Genomic DNA, 17,179 nt, shown 5'->3' on the forward strand with positions numbered 1-17,179 from the left:
ATTCTGTTGGCAGCCCTAAGCCAGCATTTAAAATTCCACATTTCTCTTTTCTCTGGTGTGGGCCACTCTTCCCATAGAACAACCACTGATGACATACTATTACTATTTATTACAAGGAGTCATGTTTGCATAGACCACAATACCTGCAGTCATAATGCAAACAAAAAACATAACTCTGATAATGTATGCACTGTCCTTGAAGTTGATTGGTCCACACCCGAGACAGCTTTCCTTAGAGCCTAGTCTCACATGGTGTTGGACCAGATGACGCCAAAAGGCGCACAACTCAAAGACAATGCACCATCAGAGTATGAGAGCTCGGGGTAAGCATTTACACCATTGGAACCTCATTTGCCAGATAGAAGGGTAAAAAACCATTTGCCAGATAGAAGGGTAAAAAACCAATTATCATATTTTTTACTGGCAAATGAGGTTCCAATGGTATTACTAATTACTACATTTATTTTACCAGGTAAGGCCAACTCTACCCACTAAGCTATATATAGCTCTTTTTCAGAAGTGACTTGGCCACAAATGATCGCTCAACAAAGTGGCTTATCATGTGGAAATGTATAGCAGCCAAATAGTCTAAATGCATGTTTATAAATGTGGAGGGAAAAATCCACGTGACCACGGGGAGAACGTGCAAACTCCAAATATACGGGCATCAGGGTCAGAATTGAACCCACGACCTCCTGTATACCAGGCGAGGTAGTTAACATCTCACCACTGCAGCGCCCATACAGTTGCATCTCTGAAACGTATTTATTCCTGTACAGCTGGTTTAAGCCAAACCGGCAAAGAGAATGGGACTTTTTTCAGTTGTTCGGATCTGGTCCAAATTATTGTTTTGGATGTGCCAACTACATAACTTAGCTTTTAATTGACACCCTAATAACGACTGCAGTCCCCTGGACGTTGTGACCCTCGTGACCCCTACCATGGCTCGTGGAGAAACGAGCCATGGTAGGGTCACGAGGTTTAGAGTAGAAAGCGCTTCGACGCGTCTTCTCTTGCCTGCTCACTGATGAAACACACACACGTGGTCCCATTGCAGATGCACGTGGTACTTTACAACTCGGAGAGCTATGCGAGTGTGGCCGAGGCTTTGGGAAAGCCCCAAGGGCTGGCTGTGCTTGGTGTCCTGCTCCAGGTAACGCTATCAGTAATACCAACACCACTGCTATCATCTTAACCACCTACCACCACCACCAAAAACAAAGACCCCCCGGATAAACTGAACAGACTGTCAGGGCAAGTGCTGTTATCGAGTAGCACCTTATAAAGGCCGACACGTCACTAGTACAGCACACCGGTGTGTTGGAGAGCCAAGCCACAACACTTACAATCTGAGTACGACGTTTGGCCAGTAATTACAACTAGCTTCATCAGGCGACAGCCAGATTTTAACCACATTATCACCATTATGGATGACATTGGTCGTGAAAGCCAACGTCTTATACTAGTGACGAATTGGCACGTTCAGTTTACGTGACAACCCTTACTAGTTGGCTGTGTCAGGTGGTGGCGGGTTTAACGACATATATATTTACGTGATTTAACCCAAAAAACCTCTATTATGAGCAACAAAAGTTATGAATTGATATCCAGGTTCCTTAGCCATTCGACGGTGTTGCCCGTGACCTGATGATTTGCTTCGGTGCCACCGACCCGATGGTGTTGGCGAGCAGCAGGTGACGATACTTGAACGCGCAATTTTACCGCAAGCGATAAACATTTGCCGTTGTGTGAACAGGTCGGTTCACAGGAGCACCCAGCCTTCCAGAAGATTGTCGATGGACTTAAAAATATCAAGTACAGCAGTGAGTTCTAGTGGATGTTGTCTTGAGCGTGGGAGAAGCGCCCATGTGGAACACACCCGTGGGTCTCTGCAGGCCAACTTCCCCTCCTCGAGTCTCTCTGCCTTATAGACAGTTTCTTCGCCGAAGTTTTCCCCCATCCTTTCCAATCTTGCACTTACATCTTAATGTATCCATACAGTCTCTTCATCAGCCGCGCTATTGCTGTAGTTGTCTTCCTTTTCTACCTCTTGGGTTTTTAAAATTGTATTTTATAGTGTCCGTTAAATAGCCAGCTGGTTCAGTGGTAGAGGGAGTGGCTTGCAATCGACAGGTTGCGATTTCAAATCCTTGGTTGAGGGTTGAATCAGCCCCTCATTCATCTGGGATTGGTGCTATGGATCACTCGCTCCCGCCACAGGAATGTGACATTTCCACCACTGTCTCAGGGCTCCCGATGGTGATTAACGCTTTCCTGCTACTCACTTGAGCAGTGTGGCACCTTGTATTTGCTGCTGATGAGATTTGTGTTTTTGTGCACGAACCACATACGCGCGTTTTTTAGTTCTCAAAGCAGTTGCCGAGGCCCCGCACGTAAAGCGGCAACCAGCAAACTACACCAACTAAGTGTTTTGTTATTGTTGTTTTTGTTTAACGGATTAAGAGTTCAATGTCTTGAATTGAGTGGGGTTCTGAGAACCCGCGGGAAACCGCGTGCTTTCCCGTGCGAGCAGATCAGGCTACGGACGTGGGGCCCTTCGAGGTGCGATCGCTGCTGCCCCCCGACCTGGGGCGATACTTTCGCTACGACGGCTCCCTCACGACGCCTCCTTGCACCGAGGGCGTCAGCTGGATCGTCTTCAACCAGACCGTCAGAGTCGGCGTCCAGCAGGTCCGCCGCACACTCACGGCCACCGCGGCCACCGTGGTGAAGAGTCGGGTCGCCGCATCATGTAGGACTGGATTAACCCGTAGGCTAATCAGGCCCGTCGGCCCTCGTACTTTGTGAGCGTGTGGAATTTTTCTTCACAAAGCCCTTACTGAAGTCTCATTTATTGTATTTTTAAAGTGTCCCATATTTAGACTGTTCGATCAATTCCTTCGTATGCTTTGCTGGAGTACTCGGAGAAATCCCCACGTGTTAAATGAACACATGCCCAAAGTATGGGCAGAAAGAGTATTTGGCTGCTATAAATTTACACGTGACGATAAGCCACTTCGTCGAGCTATCATTTGTGGCCAGGTCGTTTCTAAAAAAGAGCGATATGGCTCAGTGGGCCTTACCTGGTAAAATGAGAATTAAACATAGTTTAGTTTATTAGATCAAGATTCCATCAGCTGTACTACCACCTCCTTGTCAGTACATAGCTAAGCAGGCTGGAAGTGCCAGGCCCTTGATGACATCCGCACGATCCATCAACCCCACATCGAGTAAGCGGTGCACCTCCCATGCAGAGTGGGTTATCTTTCTCCACCCAAGCCACTTTCCTGCCAGGGTGGTTTTACAAGGAACTGGCAGTGATCAACGATTAATGACTAGAATCGACGACGGCTGACTGGAACCGATGGAGACGTTTCTGTGGCACGCAATCGGCCACTAAGGCTGAACAAGCAGCGGTGGCTGTGCATGCCTTCAATCGAGCACTGTGGCGGCAGTGACAGTTGGTGGATCGCACAAACTCCCTTTCTGTGGGTGTCGAGGTGCCATTCCCTGGCTCACCGGGAGAAAGCAGAACAGCAAGTGGACAAATCGGTAGCTGTTTCCATCTGTTACGGGTATTTATCGTTCCGACCTCGTGCACGTGGCTTTTATCCGGGTTCTCTGGTTTCCTCCCATTTATATAAACACTCATCATGAAATTTGTCTGAAAACCCAATGCAGGACCCTCCTGAAAGAAGAGTCAAATGACTCAGTGTGGCTCTGCTGGATGAATAAGTTAAATTAAATTAAAGGTTGTACCACATATTGTTGGGCACGATATGTGTGTGTGTGTGCGTGTTGTTACACATGAGGTCTATCTAGTACACCGAACAATCTTAAAAACACATCAGAGAGCTGTACAGTAGGGCTGAACGATTTGGGGAAAATATCTAATTGCGATTTTTCTGACAGATATTGCGATTAATTTGCGATTATATTTTTTAAAAGTCAAGCTTCAGTTCAATATTTACTGTGTAATAGATTTAAAACATGTGATGGAGCATTGCCACATGATACCATCAAAATATGAACTGCTCTATATATTTTAATGCAAGGATGAGAACTTAAAATATATGAATTGCCTCCAACATGTATTTATAAAAAAAAATGTGAAATAGAACAATCAAACATAAAACAATTGTTAAGTTAAATAAATAAAGTTATTATAATAATAAATAATAAACCAATGCCAATAAGACATTTATCGGACTTTTCAAATCGCAAAAAATCGCAGCCTTTGCGATTTGCTAAACGCACTGTTTAAAATTGTGATTTCTATTTGAAATCGATTAATCGTTCAGCCCTACTGTACAGCACAACCAAAGGTGAGGCTGTGACTCGACTGACTGACTGAGTCTGCAATGGAATTACTGTTGGCTCTGGGTTTGTTCTGTCGCCGTGCCCTGACCCAGCTGGAGGCCCTCCAAACGGGCATAATGAGCACCCAGCAGAACGACACTCAGCCGGAGCTCCTGGACGCCAACTACCGCCTGCTACAGGCGCTCAACAGGCGTTCCGTGCGCGCCTCGTTTACAACGTCCATCGCCGTGCGCGGCAAGCCGGGCACAGGTGAGCGTGTGTACGTGTGCGTGGGGAGCGGTGGTGCAGCAGTTAGCGCTACGCTGCGCTACATACCCGGTGACCCGAGTTCGATTCCCGCTCACGGCCAACACTCAGCGTCGTTATTTGAACCGGTCCTGGGCCTCCCCTAGGTCGACTCAGCCTCAAATTAGTACCTGGTGTGGTGTGTAAACATCGCCATTAGGAAGACAAAGGCGGTCGGGCGTGGTGCTGGCCACCCCACCCTCTCATGTACCGTTCCGGCCTTCACGGGTGCTCGGGAGCAGCACTTGCCCCAACAGTCTGTTAAGGCTATATGGGGGATCTTAGTCTTTGTGCGTGTGCAACGACGCGAGCATTTGGATGTGTAGGGCTGTTACGGGAGGGCTGTAAGTGCATACGATCCAATGGGTAACAAACACAGTGGGCGGAGTTACGGGAGTACACGGGGGGGGTGCCCGCAGCGACGTCCGCATCAGGCAGCCTGGGGGGTTGTGATCCTGATGGGGGGGTATAAAGGGGGAGGACAAAGAGAGCTCGGGGCTCAGTCTGGGAACGAAGGAGGAAGAGTGAAGATCCTCTAGCTAGAGCCCTGGACTCCCCTCGACGCCGCCCTTGTCAGGGCTGCAGAGGAGCGAGCCAGAGGCGTGGTTCCGTGAACCAGGGTTAGACCCTGGGACTCCGGAGACCGTAGCCCGACTCACCAGTGTCGGGCCAGTTAGCCTCCCCTAGCTCGTTAGAGGAGGACTTGGGGATAGGTGAGATTAGCTAGGGGGTATCCCCAGTTATCCGGGTGAGAGGGCCGCTACCCCCTCTAGTGTTGTCCTGTACCGATAAGCTGAAATAAATATACGTGTGCCTCAACCTGGGTGTCCAGCGTCTTCACCGGTACTTCATCTGGTGTCAGAAGTACTACGGACATGGAAACACGTCAGACAGCTCGAGCCAGAGTACCGGAGGAGGACACTGCTGAAGTCGTTGAGCCCGAGGCGGCTCACCAAGACATGGCGCAGCCGGGGGCCGACGCGTTCCTACCGGGGCATCGGCATGAAGAGGGGCCGCAGCCAGACGCGCTACGGCTGGCTCACGAGAGACTGGCGGAGCTACTGTACGCCGCTGCCGCCACGCTGGAAAACATCACGCGGCTGGGGGCTGGTGGTCCACCACGGGGCGAGGGGAGTCGTCAACCTGAGCGCCTTCCCGCCATTTCTGAAAACTCAAACTTTGAATTTCCCGCCATCGTCACGGCAGCTGCGGAGGGCGTGGCCGGGCTCAACCTTGGGTCCGACACCGCTCTCGCTGGGACAGCTGCGTCATCTCCAGCGGAGGGAGCGTCATCACATCCGCGACAGGCGATTCCATCTGCCATTCGCGCCGACGCACAGCCGAGTCCCGGGGATAGCAGCCTACAGACGTCCAAGGCGAACGCTGCGCTACAACAACGGCTGCCTCCGCTGAAAGAATTTGTTGGTGCAGAGGGCGACTGGGGCGGCTTCCAGCGACGCTTCATCGCCCACCAAGAAATGGCAAGGTGGTCCGACGATGAAGCCCTCTGCGCGCTGCCGGCGCTCCTCGACGCAGACGCGCTCGCCGCCCTCACATCGGCGCCGAAAGAGAAGCGGTCTACTCTGCCGAAGGCACTACAGCTGCTGGCCGGGGTCTATGGACCTTCAGCGGAATGCAGAGAGCGGTTCTACGAGCGCAAGCGGGGTGAGAAGGAGTCGCCCCTGGCATACAGGACGAGCCTCCTAGCGCTGGCTAAGACGGCTTTTCCCCGTATGGACGACGATGGCGTGGACGCGATGGTCACGGAGAAAATACTCCTCCTGGCAGACGACCTGGACATCGCTGTCGTCGCACAGGAGGACGCCGAGATGACCTCTCTTCAGGCGGCGCGCCTCCTTCACGCCAACCTTCTGTCCCTGCGGCGGAAAGCCAGCAGGGCATCGGCAGGGCGTGCGGTGGCTGCAGCCACCCTTCCGACGGAGGAGCTCTTCGCCGTCGACCATCAACGGCAACAGGCGCAAGAAGTACGGTCGGCCCGGGACGGGTCAAGCCGTTTCAACCGCCCGTCGTCTCCACCGGGGCTCCCGCGGTGTTTCAACTGCGGCGTCCGGGGCCACGTCGCCTCGGGGTGCCGCTCTCCTCGACAGCGCGGGACGACGGCTCGACGGGACGCCGGGCCTCCTCCTCCCAAGCTCCAGCAACATGACCCGGCGAGTCGCGGCACCACACATGTTTGGCCAAAGCACCTACCCGTTGCACGCTCTCGCACCACAACAAACGGGGGGCCGATGTCGCGTTGCGAGGGGCCAACGCGGATCACTGCGGGGACTCAAATCGAGCCCAAACAGTGGTCCGTGTTGGCCCATCGCGTGGTAGCCGCGTCGTCAGGGTCGTCGGCCGTAGTCGGATACATTGACGGGGTAGAAGTACGCATCTTGGTCGATACGGGGGCATCGGCGACAATCATTTCGGAATTAATTTACAATATTCTGCCCGTACAAAGCCGGCCTTTACTGCCGGTTAACGTCCCATTCTATGCCGCTAACGGGGGCTCTCTCGGCATCATGGGACAGATTCGAGCGCAAATTTCTATTGGGGACATCAAATTGTCGGGGCCGATTTTCGTTTCCTCCTCGCTGGCGGTTCCGTGCCTGCTGGGGACGGATTTCTTAGGTAAAATGCCCATTCGTATTTTGATCGACCAAGGATGCATTGAGCTTCCATCGGGGCGGCGCATGGCGTTCCTGCCATCCCCTGCGGCGGCTCGGTCGGCGTTCGCGACGGTACCGGCGTTCGTCGTTGAAACTGTTCGTGTGCCGCCGGGAGCTCAAATGCTAGTGCCTCTGAAACTTCGTAAGCCCTTCGCTAAGGGCATAGGGGATCAGGGTGTTTTGTTGGGACCGTCTAGGGCCGGGGTTAATGGGCCTCATTTGATTCCGGCCCAGACCGTCGTAAGAGGGGACGGGGACCCTTTCATCGCGGTCCTAAATGTGGGATCGCAGACGGTGGTGGTTCCTCAAGGGACGGTGCTCGCTCACGCGACGCCAATGCCCTGCGAGGAACCTGTCGCGAACCACGTTGGCACTGCTTCCCGGATGCTCCCACATTCGGACAGCGATGAAGGGTGGATCGACGCGCTTTGTGCGGGATCGACGGACCTGACAAATTCAGAGCGCCAACAGCTTAGAACGCTACTGAGGGAATTTTCCGACGTTTTCAGTCGTGATAAATATGATTTGGGTTGCACTCACCTGCTGCGTCACCATATTGACACGGGTGACAGCGCGCCAATTCGCCAAAATCCGTTTCGGTTAAGTCCCGCCGAAAAGGACCATGTCAAATCGGCTGTTGATGACATGTTAGCCGCCGACATCATTTCTCCCTCCACCAGCCCGTGGGGAGCGCCGATCGTCCTGGTTAAAAAGCAGGACGGCTCGTTGCGGTTTTGCGTGGATTTTCGGCGCCTTAATAAAATTTCGGTTGCCGACGCATACCCGCTCCCACGGATGGACGAATCGCTGGACGCTTTGGCGGGAGCGCGATTCTTCTCCACACTAGATTTACTTTCGGGATTCTGGCAGCTTCCTCTGGACGATGATTCTAAGCCTAAAACTGCTTTCCGTACACCGCACGGCCTGTTCCAATTCAACCGGTTGCCGATGGGCTTACACTCAGCGCCGGCAACTTTCCAGCGATTGATGGAATTGGTTTTGGCTGGATTGCAATGGGAATCGTGCCTGATTTATTTGGATGACGTTATTGTCTTTGGTAAAACTTTTGATGAACATCTCCAGAGGTTGCGGGCGGTTTTCCTAAAGATGCGGGCTGCTAATTTGAAATTTAAGCCCCAAAAATGCCATTTGTTACGCGAGTCGGTGCGTTATTTGGGGCACATCGTAGGGCGCTCGGGTATTGCTACCGATCCCGCCAAAACGCAGTGTGTCAGCTCCTGGCCGACTCCCACCTCGGTGGGAGAGGTCAGGAGTTTTATTGGCTTCGCATCATATTACCGACGCTTCGTCGCTAATTTTGCAACAATTGCCAAACCCCTACACGCGTTAACATCTAAAGGGGTTCGGTTCCACTGGGGTCAGGATGAGGAAGCTGCTTTCTGCTCCCTTCGGGACGCGCTGGTGAAGGCTCCTCCCTTGATTTACCCAGATTTTTCGAGGCCGTTTTTGCTCGACACCGACGCGAGCAACACGGGTATTGGAGGCGTGCTTTCCCAGGTGGTTGACGGCGTGGAACGGGTGGTCGCGTACGGCAGTCGGGTGTTGTCTCCAACGGAGCAAAGATATTGTGTCACCCGTAGGGAACTGTTGGCAATTGTCTATTTCATCCAACAGTATCGCCCATATCTGTACGGTCGGCATTTCACCGTCCGCACAGATCATGCGGCACTGCAGTACGCCCTGAAGGTTCAACAGCCATCGGGACAATTGTCCCGATGGCTGGAGGTCCTCCAGGATTTCAGTTTTGAAACCACTTATCGTAAGGGCGTTCGCCACACCAACGCTGACGCTCTGTCACGGATGCCAACCGCCTCCGAATGCGCATGTCTCCTGGGGTCGGGGCGTTGCAAGCCAGTGGGGGACGTGATGGTTCCGGTCCTGGCGGCGGCCGCCGACGATGAAACGGTAGTCCCCATTGATATCGCCGAACAGGGGAGAGATTCCCTGCTTGGATTGCCCGTTGATGAATGGGGGCGCCTCCAGTTGGAGGATGCCTCCCTCCTCGCGTTGCGTCGTCGCGCCGGGGAGAGGGGGCGTGTGACGGGTCATGCCGACGCATGGGAAACCCATGCGGGCTTGCTTATGCATTGGGACGGGAAATCCCAGCGTCACCGGCTGGTGGTCCCTTCTGGCCTACGAGGTAAGGTGGTGTGGGCTGCTCATGAGCGCCTCCTCCACCTAGGTACCCAGAAAACACTCGCCTTGCTTCAGCTGAATTTTTTTTGGCCGGGTATGACAAGGGATGTTGCTGATCTGTTGGCGGCATGCCCTCAGTGTGCGCAGCGCAAACCACCGGCACGGGAGTCGAACCCGCCCTTACAATCCATCCAGGTCTCCAGAATAAATGAACTGGTCGCACTGGATATTCTGGGGCCATTCCCCGCCACCTCCAGGGGAAATAAATATTTGCTTACTGGGGTCGAATATTTTACACGCTGGCCTATGGCCTGGCCCCTGGCGAATCAGTCGGCAGCAGCCATCGTCGACGCCTTTGTCCAAGGTTATGTCATGGACAAAGGTGCCCCGGAGCGGTTGTTGACCGACCAGGGTAGAAATTTTTCGGGGAAACTCCTAAAACAAGTCTGTGATCTCCTGGGAACGAAAAAAATTCGAACCTCCCCCTATCACCCGCAAACGGACGGGATGGTCGAGCGTCTGCATCGCACCATCACGTCTATGTTGTCGCAGCAAGTTTCGGACTCACAGGCTGATTGGGACTTACAAATTCAAGGGGTTCTAGCGGCATACAGATTGGCTCCCCATGCTGCGACGGGGTTTTCACCTTTCTTTCTTATGTATGGCCGCGAACCCGACCCACCTGTTCGGGCACAGTTGCAGATCCACGTGCCGCTGGGCAAATCTAAATTGGACGATCACGTTAAATTTAACCTTGACAAACTGACTGAGGCGCGGGATGCGGCGAGGCTAAATTCTGACAGGCGTCAGAAGGCGAACGAGCGCCTCAGACTGGCTCGCGCGCACGTGCTGCAGTGGAAGCCGGGGGACAGGGCATGGCTGCACTGTCCCCAGGTACCACTCGCGACCTCCTCTAAACTCGTACGCCCGTGGCGGGGCCCCGTCGAGGTTATTGAGGTTTTGAGGCCTCAGTGCGTTCGAATCCAATGGGGGAGGCGCCGGTGGTTTGTACACCCCTCTAGGCTGAAGCCGTTTGTTGCGGTGCGGGGGCCCACGCCACGCACGCGAGGCCAAGCATGTGGGGGGTCGACCGACTCGGAGGGTCCGTCGCTGCTCTCGCCTGATGTGTTGCCGGCTGTCCCACCCACAGGTGTACCGGGAATGACGGGCTCACGCCCTGGAACCCCCACAGGTGATGCCGACAGTCGCGCGACTTCAATCGCGACCTCACCTCGAATGGGACAGCCGCCACCGGATGGTCCGCCGTCCGGGGTTGCCCCGTGTGACGGGCCTGCGGCAAGGACGCGCGCTAAAATGCGCAGACTCTTATAATATACAGCAGGAAGAAAAAGAAAAAAAAAACTTTTCTTATTTATTTTCCTTCACGTGTCATGGTTACTGTATGCTGCGTCGGTGGTGTGCTCCTTGCACACTGAGTGTGTTGTGTTGTGTGGGCGCGGTGTGTGTGTTGTGGGTGCGTTGTGTGTCGTGGGTGTGCTGTGTGTGATGGGGGAGTTCCTGGCTAGTTGTACATACGTGCTTACGGATTTCGTATTTATGCGGGGGGGGGGGTGCGTCGGACATTCCCTTCGGGGGTATGGTTGTTGTTCTTGTTGTTGTTCTGCTATTTGCATTTTGTTGAAAAAATGAGGCACACACGGGGTCGAGGGGTAATTGTTCCTTTATTTGGAATTGTTGCAGCCGGGACGGCTGCGAGCTGTAATGGGGGGGGTGATGTAGGGCTGTTACGGGAGGGCTGTAAGTGCATACGATCCAATGGGTAACAAACACAGTGGGCGGAGTTACGGGAGTACACGGGGGGGGTGCCCGCAGCGACGTCCGCATCAGGCAGCCTGGGGGGTTGTGATCCTGATGGGGGGGTATAAAGGGGGAGGACAAAGAGAGCTCGGGGCTCAGTCTGGGAACGAAGGAGGAAGAGTGAAGATCCTCTAGCTAGAGCCCTGGACTCCCCTCGACGCCGCCCTTGTCAGGGCTGCAGAGGAGCGAGCCAGAGGCGTGGTTCCGTGAACCAGGGTTAGACCCTGGGACTCCGGAGACCGTAGCCCGACTCACCAGTGTCGGGCCAGTTAGCCTCCCCTAGCTCGTTAGAGGAGGACTTGGGGATAGGTGAGATTAGCTAGGGGGTATCCCCAGTTATCCGGGTGAGAGGGCCGCTACCCCCTCTAGTGTTGTCCTGTACCGATAAGCTGAAATAAATATACGTGTGCCTCAACCTGGGTGTCCAGCGTCTTCACCGGTACTTCAGATGTGATGACACATTCTCTTGTCGAGTACACCTACAGTTGACACCATCTGTTTGTGACGTCCTGACGGGCCAGAGTTGGTGAAAGATAAATGCTTCAGATCCTTCTGATGAAAGTGCATGCCGATGCATCACTTTCATTTGAAGGGAACCAAGCAGGGTGCTTTGTGGAAACGTCAAAAGAAAATGATGTTATCTAGAGTATTTATAACATTATTCGTGGCATTTCTATTTTCCAGCCTGCTGGCACTGTGGTGTGAGCACTTCAATCATCCTGAGCCAATGGTGGACTTCCACATTCCAATGATAGAGCCAATTTACATGAGAGTCAATTTGACAACATCTAAGCAGTTGCGTTAGGGTTACTATTATAGTTGTTTGGTTAAATACTGCAGTGGGCAATGCCCCTACCGTTGGGCCAGGTTTCAAAGCATCGACATATCAATTATCTGCCTCTGGGTCTGTGATTTCTACAGAAAATTAGCAACACTACAATGTGGGCATTGCAGATCCTTGAACACAATTCTCAAGGGTAGGATATTGTTTGCAGGTGTCATAGCTCCTCGCTGCTACAGCTGAAGCATGGACTATTTATAACCACAGGAAAATAACAACTTAACACTTTAAAATAAAATGCACTAAAATAACTACAGTTCCCATAAGTCACAATCATATGTTTCCTTTCCTGTGCTGTACCAAAGTGACAACACGAATTGCAGTTATTACAGCCATTTGACGGTGTTACTGACAAGTCAACGCCAACATTCAAAGTACAGGCGAAGCTGGATATATGCACATATCTTGGGAGCAAGTCAGGTCGTGCTTATATCCAAAGTATGCCTGCATCAGAAGTTGCAGTCGCCTTCCGCCAACACAAGTGTAATGTAAGGGTGTTTTGCTTATGTCAGATAAAAGGTGTGCTCAAAAAGCCGTTTCCATCTCGCAGCTTACGTAAGTCTGAACCCTTGTTATCACACACTCGTGTGAGTCCAGTCCATCACGAATGCGCCGTGCTGATCACACAGGGTAAGCTCTTTGGAGTAACAAAACTCTGTTAAGTCTGTTGCCAAACTGGCTCAGACTCAAGGACGGATCCCGAATATCTGCCACCTTTTACCTGGTCCCGGTCCTCGGGCCGGAGACCCCCGGCAACAGCTTGGGGTTGACCTTCATCCAGCAGTGAGATGGTCATGGCTGTCATACATCGCGCGCTTTCAGATGCGCTTCTGTGGCCGTCTGTAACGCTCTTCCTTCCGTTATTAGGAAGCCTAAATAGCTATGCACTTTTAAACTTAGATTGAACACTCGTTTATTTCGATTTAAAGCTTTCGTGACTGCAGGGATTCATCTTCTTGGTTCTTTCGGTAAAGTCACGTAGAAGGGAAATAATAAAATAATAAAAATAAAGCATCATATTTTTATTATTTTATTATTTCCCTTCTACTCGGTAATTTAGAACTGCTTTTGTGTTTAGATTGTTGTCCTTCCCCCGCACCTCCGATTAGCACGCTTGGCTACGTTTGGTGCGAAAAAAGTTCAACACGCATACACGATTGACGGTGACGATGACGCTGATGCCCAGACGGAGCCGCTCCGTGCCAGCAGCCGTTGGAACGTGGCGGCGAGCGTGGTGAGCGGCGCTGGGGGTTCGACGGCGCGAGGGGCGTGTGCGTGCCCTTCCTGAGCGAGGGCCAGGCCGGCAACGCCAACAGCTTCCCCGACGTGGTGGCGTGCTCACGCTCATGCCTGCCCAATGGAGCCACGCTATTCCCCGAGAGAGGTGTGCGCGTGCGCGTGATTTTTCTGCGCTAAGCGGTAGGTTAGCGCGCTGCGCGAGTTTGATTCCCGCTGACGGCCAACACCGGTGACGATTATTTGAACTAGGCCTGGGCCTCCCCTAGGTCGACTCAGCCTCAAATGAGTACCCTGCGCAGTGTGTAAACGTCACCACTAGGGAGACAAATAATGCCGTGGTATCCCATTCGCACGATCGGCGTCACATCACGAGACGAACAACACATTGGGATTTTTCGCAGAGCAGTGCAAACCCTTGGTGGCAGAGAACGGCTCACGGAAGAGGATTTCACAGAGTGACCACCTTCGAGGTCCCCGCAGGTGACCTCTGGCCCACACTGAGCAGAGCAGCACTTCCTCTTGCGTTCTGCGTTATGAGACCAATCTTTGTTGCATGACGAGTCAGATCGATAAATGTCAAAGATGGAAATTAGTCAAAATCGGAGCTCCCGTAAACAGATACAGACATTTGTGTTTTACAGTTGTAAACTTCGAAGCAAACGTTTGCTGAAGAATCTGCATTTCATTTCCATTTTGGCTATCAGCAGTGGTGGTGCTAGGCCATTTGGGGCCTTAAAGATAAATTCATTTAGGGGCCATATTTTATTCTAGAAAATCCGAGTAATATGACAGATGAGATTTCAACAATAGGTCCAGATGTAGTGAGGTAAGAGATATGTAGATCAAAGCACAGGTATAGTGAGACGAGAGCAGATAGGTGCAGACGATATACGCTATGTATATGAGAGAGATTAATTGGCTTTTTATTTTAATTAGCTCATGTTTTTATAATTGTAATTTGTGTTGATATATGGATGCACCTGTATATATATATTTTTTTATGAATCCGCAGTCCCTTGAGCTGTTTGGGGCCCTAAACGTATGCTTGGTTTGCTTACACTTTGTATGTATGTACGTTGAACTTTTTTTGCACCGTACATAGCTAACCGCAATGAGCCATGACGGAGAGTGAATTTCATTTGGTATTTCGCCTGGAGGTCTCGAGCAATGATCAGACAGACCCAGGTGTTATGTGTGCAGCAGTAAATACATTAGTACGCAGGACTAGGTGTTTTACAAAATAGTTAGTAAAGATTGTTTTATTGCCAAAATGAAGTAAAATTCAGTCCATTGACCAATGAGCTCTCTCAATTAATATAACCAAAACACAATTGTTTAATCGAGGAATACACTGAACAAGACAATGTGTTAAGTACATGTGTATTTAGTTAAGTATACTGTACAGTAAAACTTATTTTGCTAAATTGGATTATTTGCGATTTTATATACACACAGACCTGGCGTGCAAGCTGCCTGCCGATTCGGGACCTTGCCAGGAGGCCACCTACCGGATCCATTTCAACGCCAGCAATGGGCTCTGCGAGTCCTTCCCGTACTCGGGCTGCGGTGGCAATGGCAACTCGTTCCCCAGCACGCAGGCATGCCGACGCATGTGCGGCGCCCGGGCCATCACGCGCCAATCCTCGAACAATGCCGGTCAGTCCGTCTGTGCTCTAGCAGTCAGGGGTCGGAAAGCTTTTTCAAAAAATAAGAGACATTTTTTAAAATTGTATTTGTCTTTTACAAAAATTGTTCGAGAGCCGCATCACATGCGGAGCTACTTATACACACACACAACTAGAGCAGCAGGTATACGGCAGATGACAAACACATTCTGACTCGAACAAACTAAATAGGTGATGGAATAAACTGAGGCTATTTAACGTCCCCCCCCCCTTTTGGTTATTATTTAACAAAACAGTTTGACAGTTGTACATTTTGTTGTCACCAAGACATTCCACGGTGACCCATTCCCTACCATATTCAATCAGTTATCTTGACGTTAAATTATGTTTTAAGATTTGAGAATTTTATTAAAGTTTCCACGCTAATGTGACATTTAGACTCACGGAACGAACCCAACGCAACAAATCGGAGTGAATATACACGATGACAATTTCAACCCGTGTCACATCTAAACACTGCCGGCGCTCACGACGTTCGACAAACCTTTGCCTGTTGAACACACAGTCGGCCTTCGTGACCAATATCATCCACAATAGAGGTTTTTTTTTGGGTTAGATCGTGTAAATATATAAATGTGTCGTTAAAACCCGCCACAGCCAACTAGTAAGGATTGTCACGTAAACAGAACGTGCCAATTCGTCACTAGTACAGCACACCAGTGTGTGTTGGAGAGGAAATACACAAAATTTACAACCAACTTCATCAGGCGAGAGACAGATTTGGCTGTTGCCTGATGAAGCTAGTTGTAATTACTGGCAATACGTCGTACTCAGATTGTAAATGTTGTGGCTTGACTCTCGTTCTGTTTACGTGACAACCCTTACTAGTTGGCTGTGTCGGGTGGTGGCGGGTTTTAACGAAACATTTATATATTTACGCGATCTTACCCAGAAAAAACCTCTTACAAACCTTTTCCCCGCGCGAAACAATTGAAACAAGACGGTAAAATCTCGACAGAAAAGAAATCCGCTTCTCGCAGCACATCGTGCCTCCGAATCGTGACAATTCATCACAGCGCTGGTCGGACGAGCACGAGCCTCATCCATCGACTGCAGCGCGCACGGGCATGGTGAATGACTGTCAATGTACGGCAGCGTTTCTCGGATGAGCAACCAGTCAGTTATGTTGAGCGCGGTTACGATTTACTTTTCTCAGTCGGTGTTAGCCGCTGCGGGCGGTGACACGTTTCTTTCTTCGTTCCTGTTGCTCCGTGCCCCGTGGACCGTTCCCGTTCCGTTGCAATGTGCACTCGTGCCGACTTTATCGAGGGCAATATTGGCACGTAAAATGAAGATTTATTGATTGATTGATTTAAAAGAGACCCGCCAATGTTAATCGTCAACACCTGCTCACTTTTAGCATCCATAAAAGCAACAATAAAATTGTAAATCCTTTCACTGCTCGAGCAAAGCTGATTCCCTTGCCTCAAGGCAAAGTAATTTGTTTCTGTTCTTCAACGCTACACTATCTGTAAATCTGAGAGCAAATGGTCTTTCAAAACGAGGCATTTCCATAAAGACTAGCAGCTGCTTCATGTAGTCCTGGGCATTAACACAAACTATCTCAGACATTGCACTTAAGATTGTCTACGATGTTTCCATCTGTGTACATATTCGGACCATTCTGTTTTGCAATTGCAAACTCTGAACCAAACATTTGCCGTATTATCTGCATCTCAGTTCTGATGTGGATTTAATTTAGAAATGTGCAACTTAATTCGCTACCTTGTCTAGCATATTCACATCTGAAGCTTGGCTGAAGAAAGTTATAAGACGTGGGTGGTTTGGGATACACGATCTAGACAATTTATACCTTAAGTAATATTAAAGTCAAGATCAACACGATTCTTGCAAACCAACGCTGCCGATGTTGATATTAGTACATGAATCAATCAATCAATATCACCTGTGGAAGAAGAACAGATATGCATTTTTCATCAGCTGTGCAAGCAATGGCAGAGCCAGGATTTTCAGGTAGGGGGGGCAACCCCTCCAGCAGTGAAACATGATAGAGGAGTTGTTAGTAAGTGAGGACTTGTCCCTTGCTTTTATTTCGACGCGTGTGCGGCGATGGCACAGACATCGATCGAGGGTCGAATTCGAACCACGTTGTGTGATCGGCATCGCTCTCGCTGAAGGTGTTTGCCTTCAGGGAAGTGACT

The 17,179-nt window shown here is 50.9% G+C and overlaps 1 protein-coding gene across 4 annotated transcripts in view; it reads left to right on the plus strand.

Annotated features, from left to right (window-relative positions):
- Positions 1 to 17,179, plus strand: part of LOC144739050 (carbonic anhydrase 12-like) — a 42,060-nt gene that overhangs the window by 15,871 nt on the left and 9,010 nt on the right. The window contains exons 5-11 of one of the 4 annotated variants that reach the window (XM_078622067.1): positions 1,058 to 1,153; positions 1,757 to 1,823; positions 2,534 to 2,691; positions 4,413 to 4,569; positions 13,280 to 13,477; positions 14,788 to 14,988; positions 15,976 to 16,103. In XM_078622067.1, coding sequence (XP_078478193.1) covers positions 1,058 to 1,153; positions 1,757 to 1,823; positions 2,534 to 2,691; positions 4,413 to 4,569; positions 13,280 to 13,477; positions 14,788 to 14,988; positions 15,976 to 16,091 — 993 coding nt within the window. In that variant the 3' untranslated portion in view covers positions 16,092 to 16,103. Of the gene's footprint in view, positions 1 to 1,057; positions 1,154 to 1,756; positions 1,824 to 2,533; positions 2,692 to 4,412; positions 4,570 to 13,279; positions 13,478 to 14,787; positions 14,989 to 15,975; positions 16,104 to 17,179 lie in introns of those variants that run through there. The other 3 variants (XM_078622073.1, XM_078622053.1, XM_078622058.1) reach the window with 3 other exon arrangements.

Source organism: Lampetra planeri, chromosome 3 (genome assembly GCF_965212315.1).
Source record: "Lampetra planeri chromosome 3, kcLamPlan1.2.h2, whole genome shotgun sequence".
Lineage (NCBI taxonomy): Eukaryota > Metazoa > Chordata > Hyperoartia > Petromyzontiformes > Petromyzontidae > Lampetra > Lampetra planeri.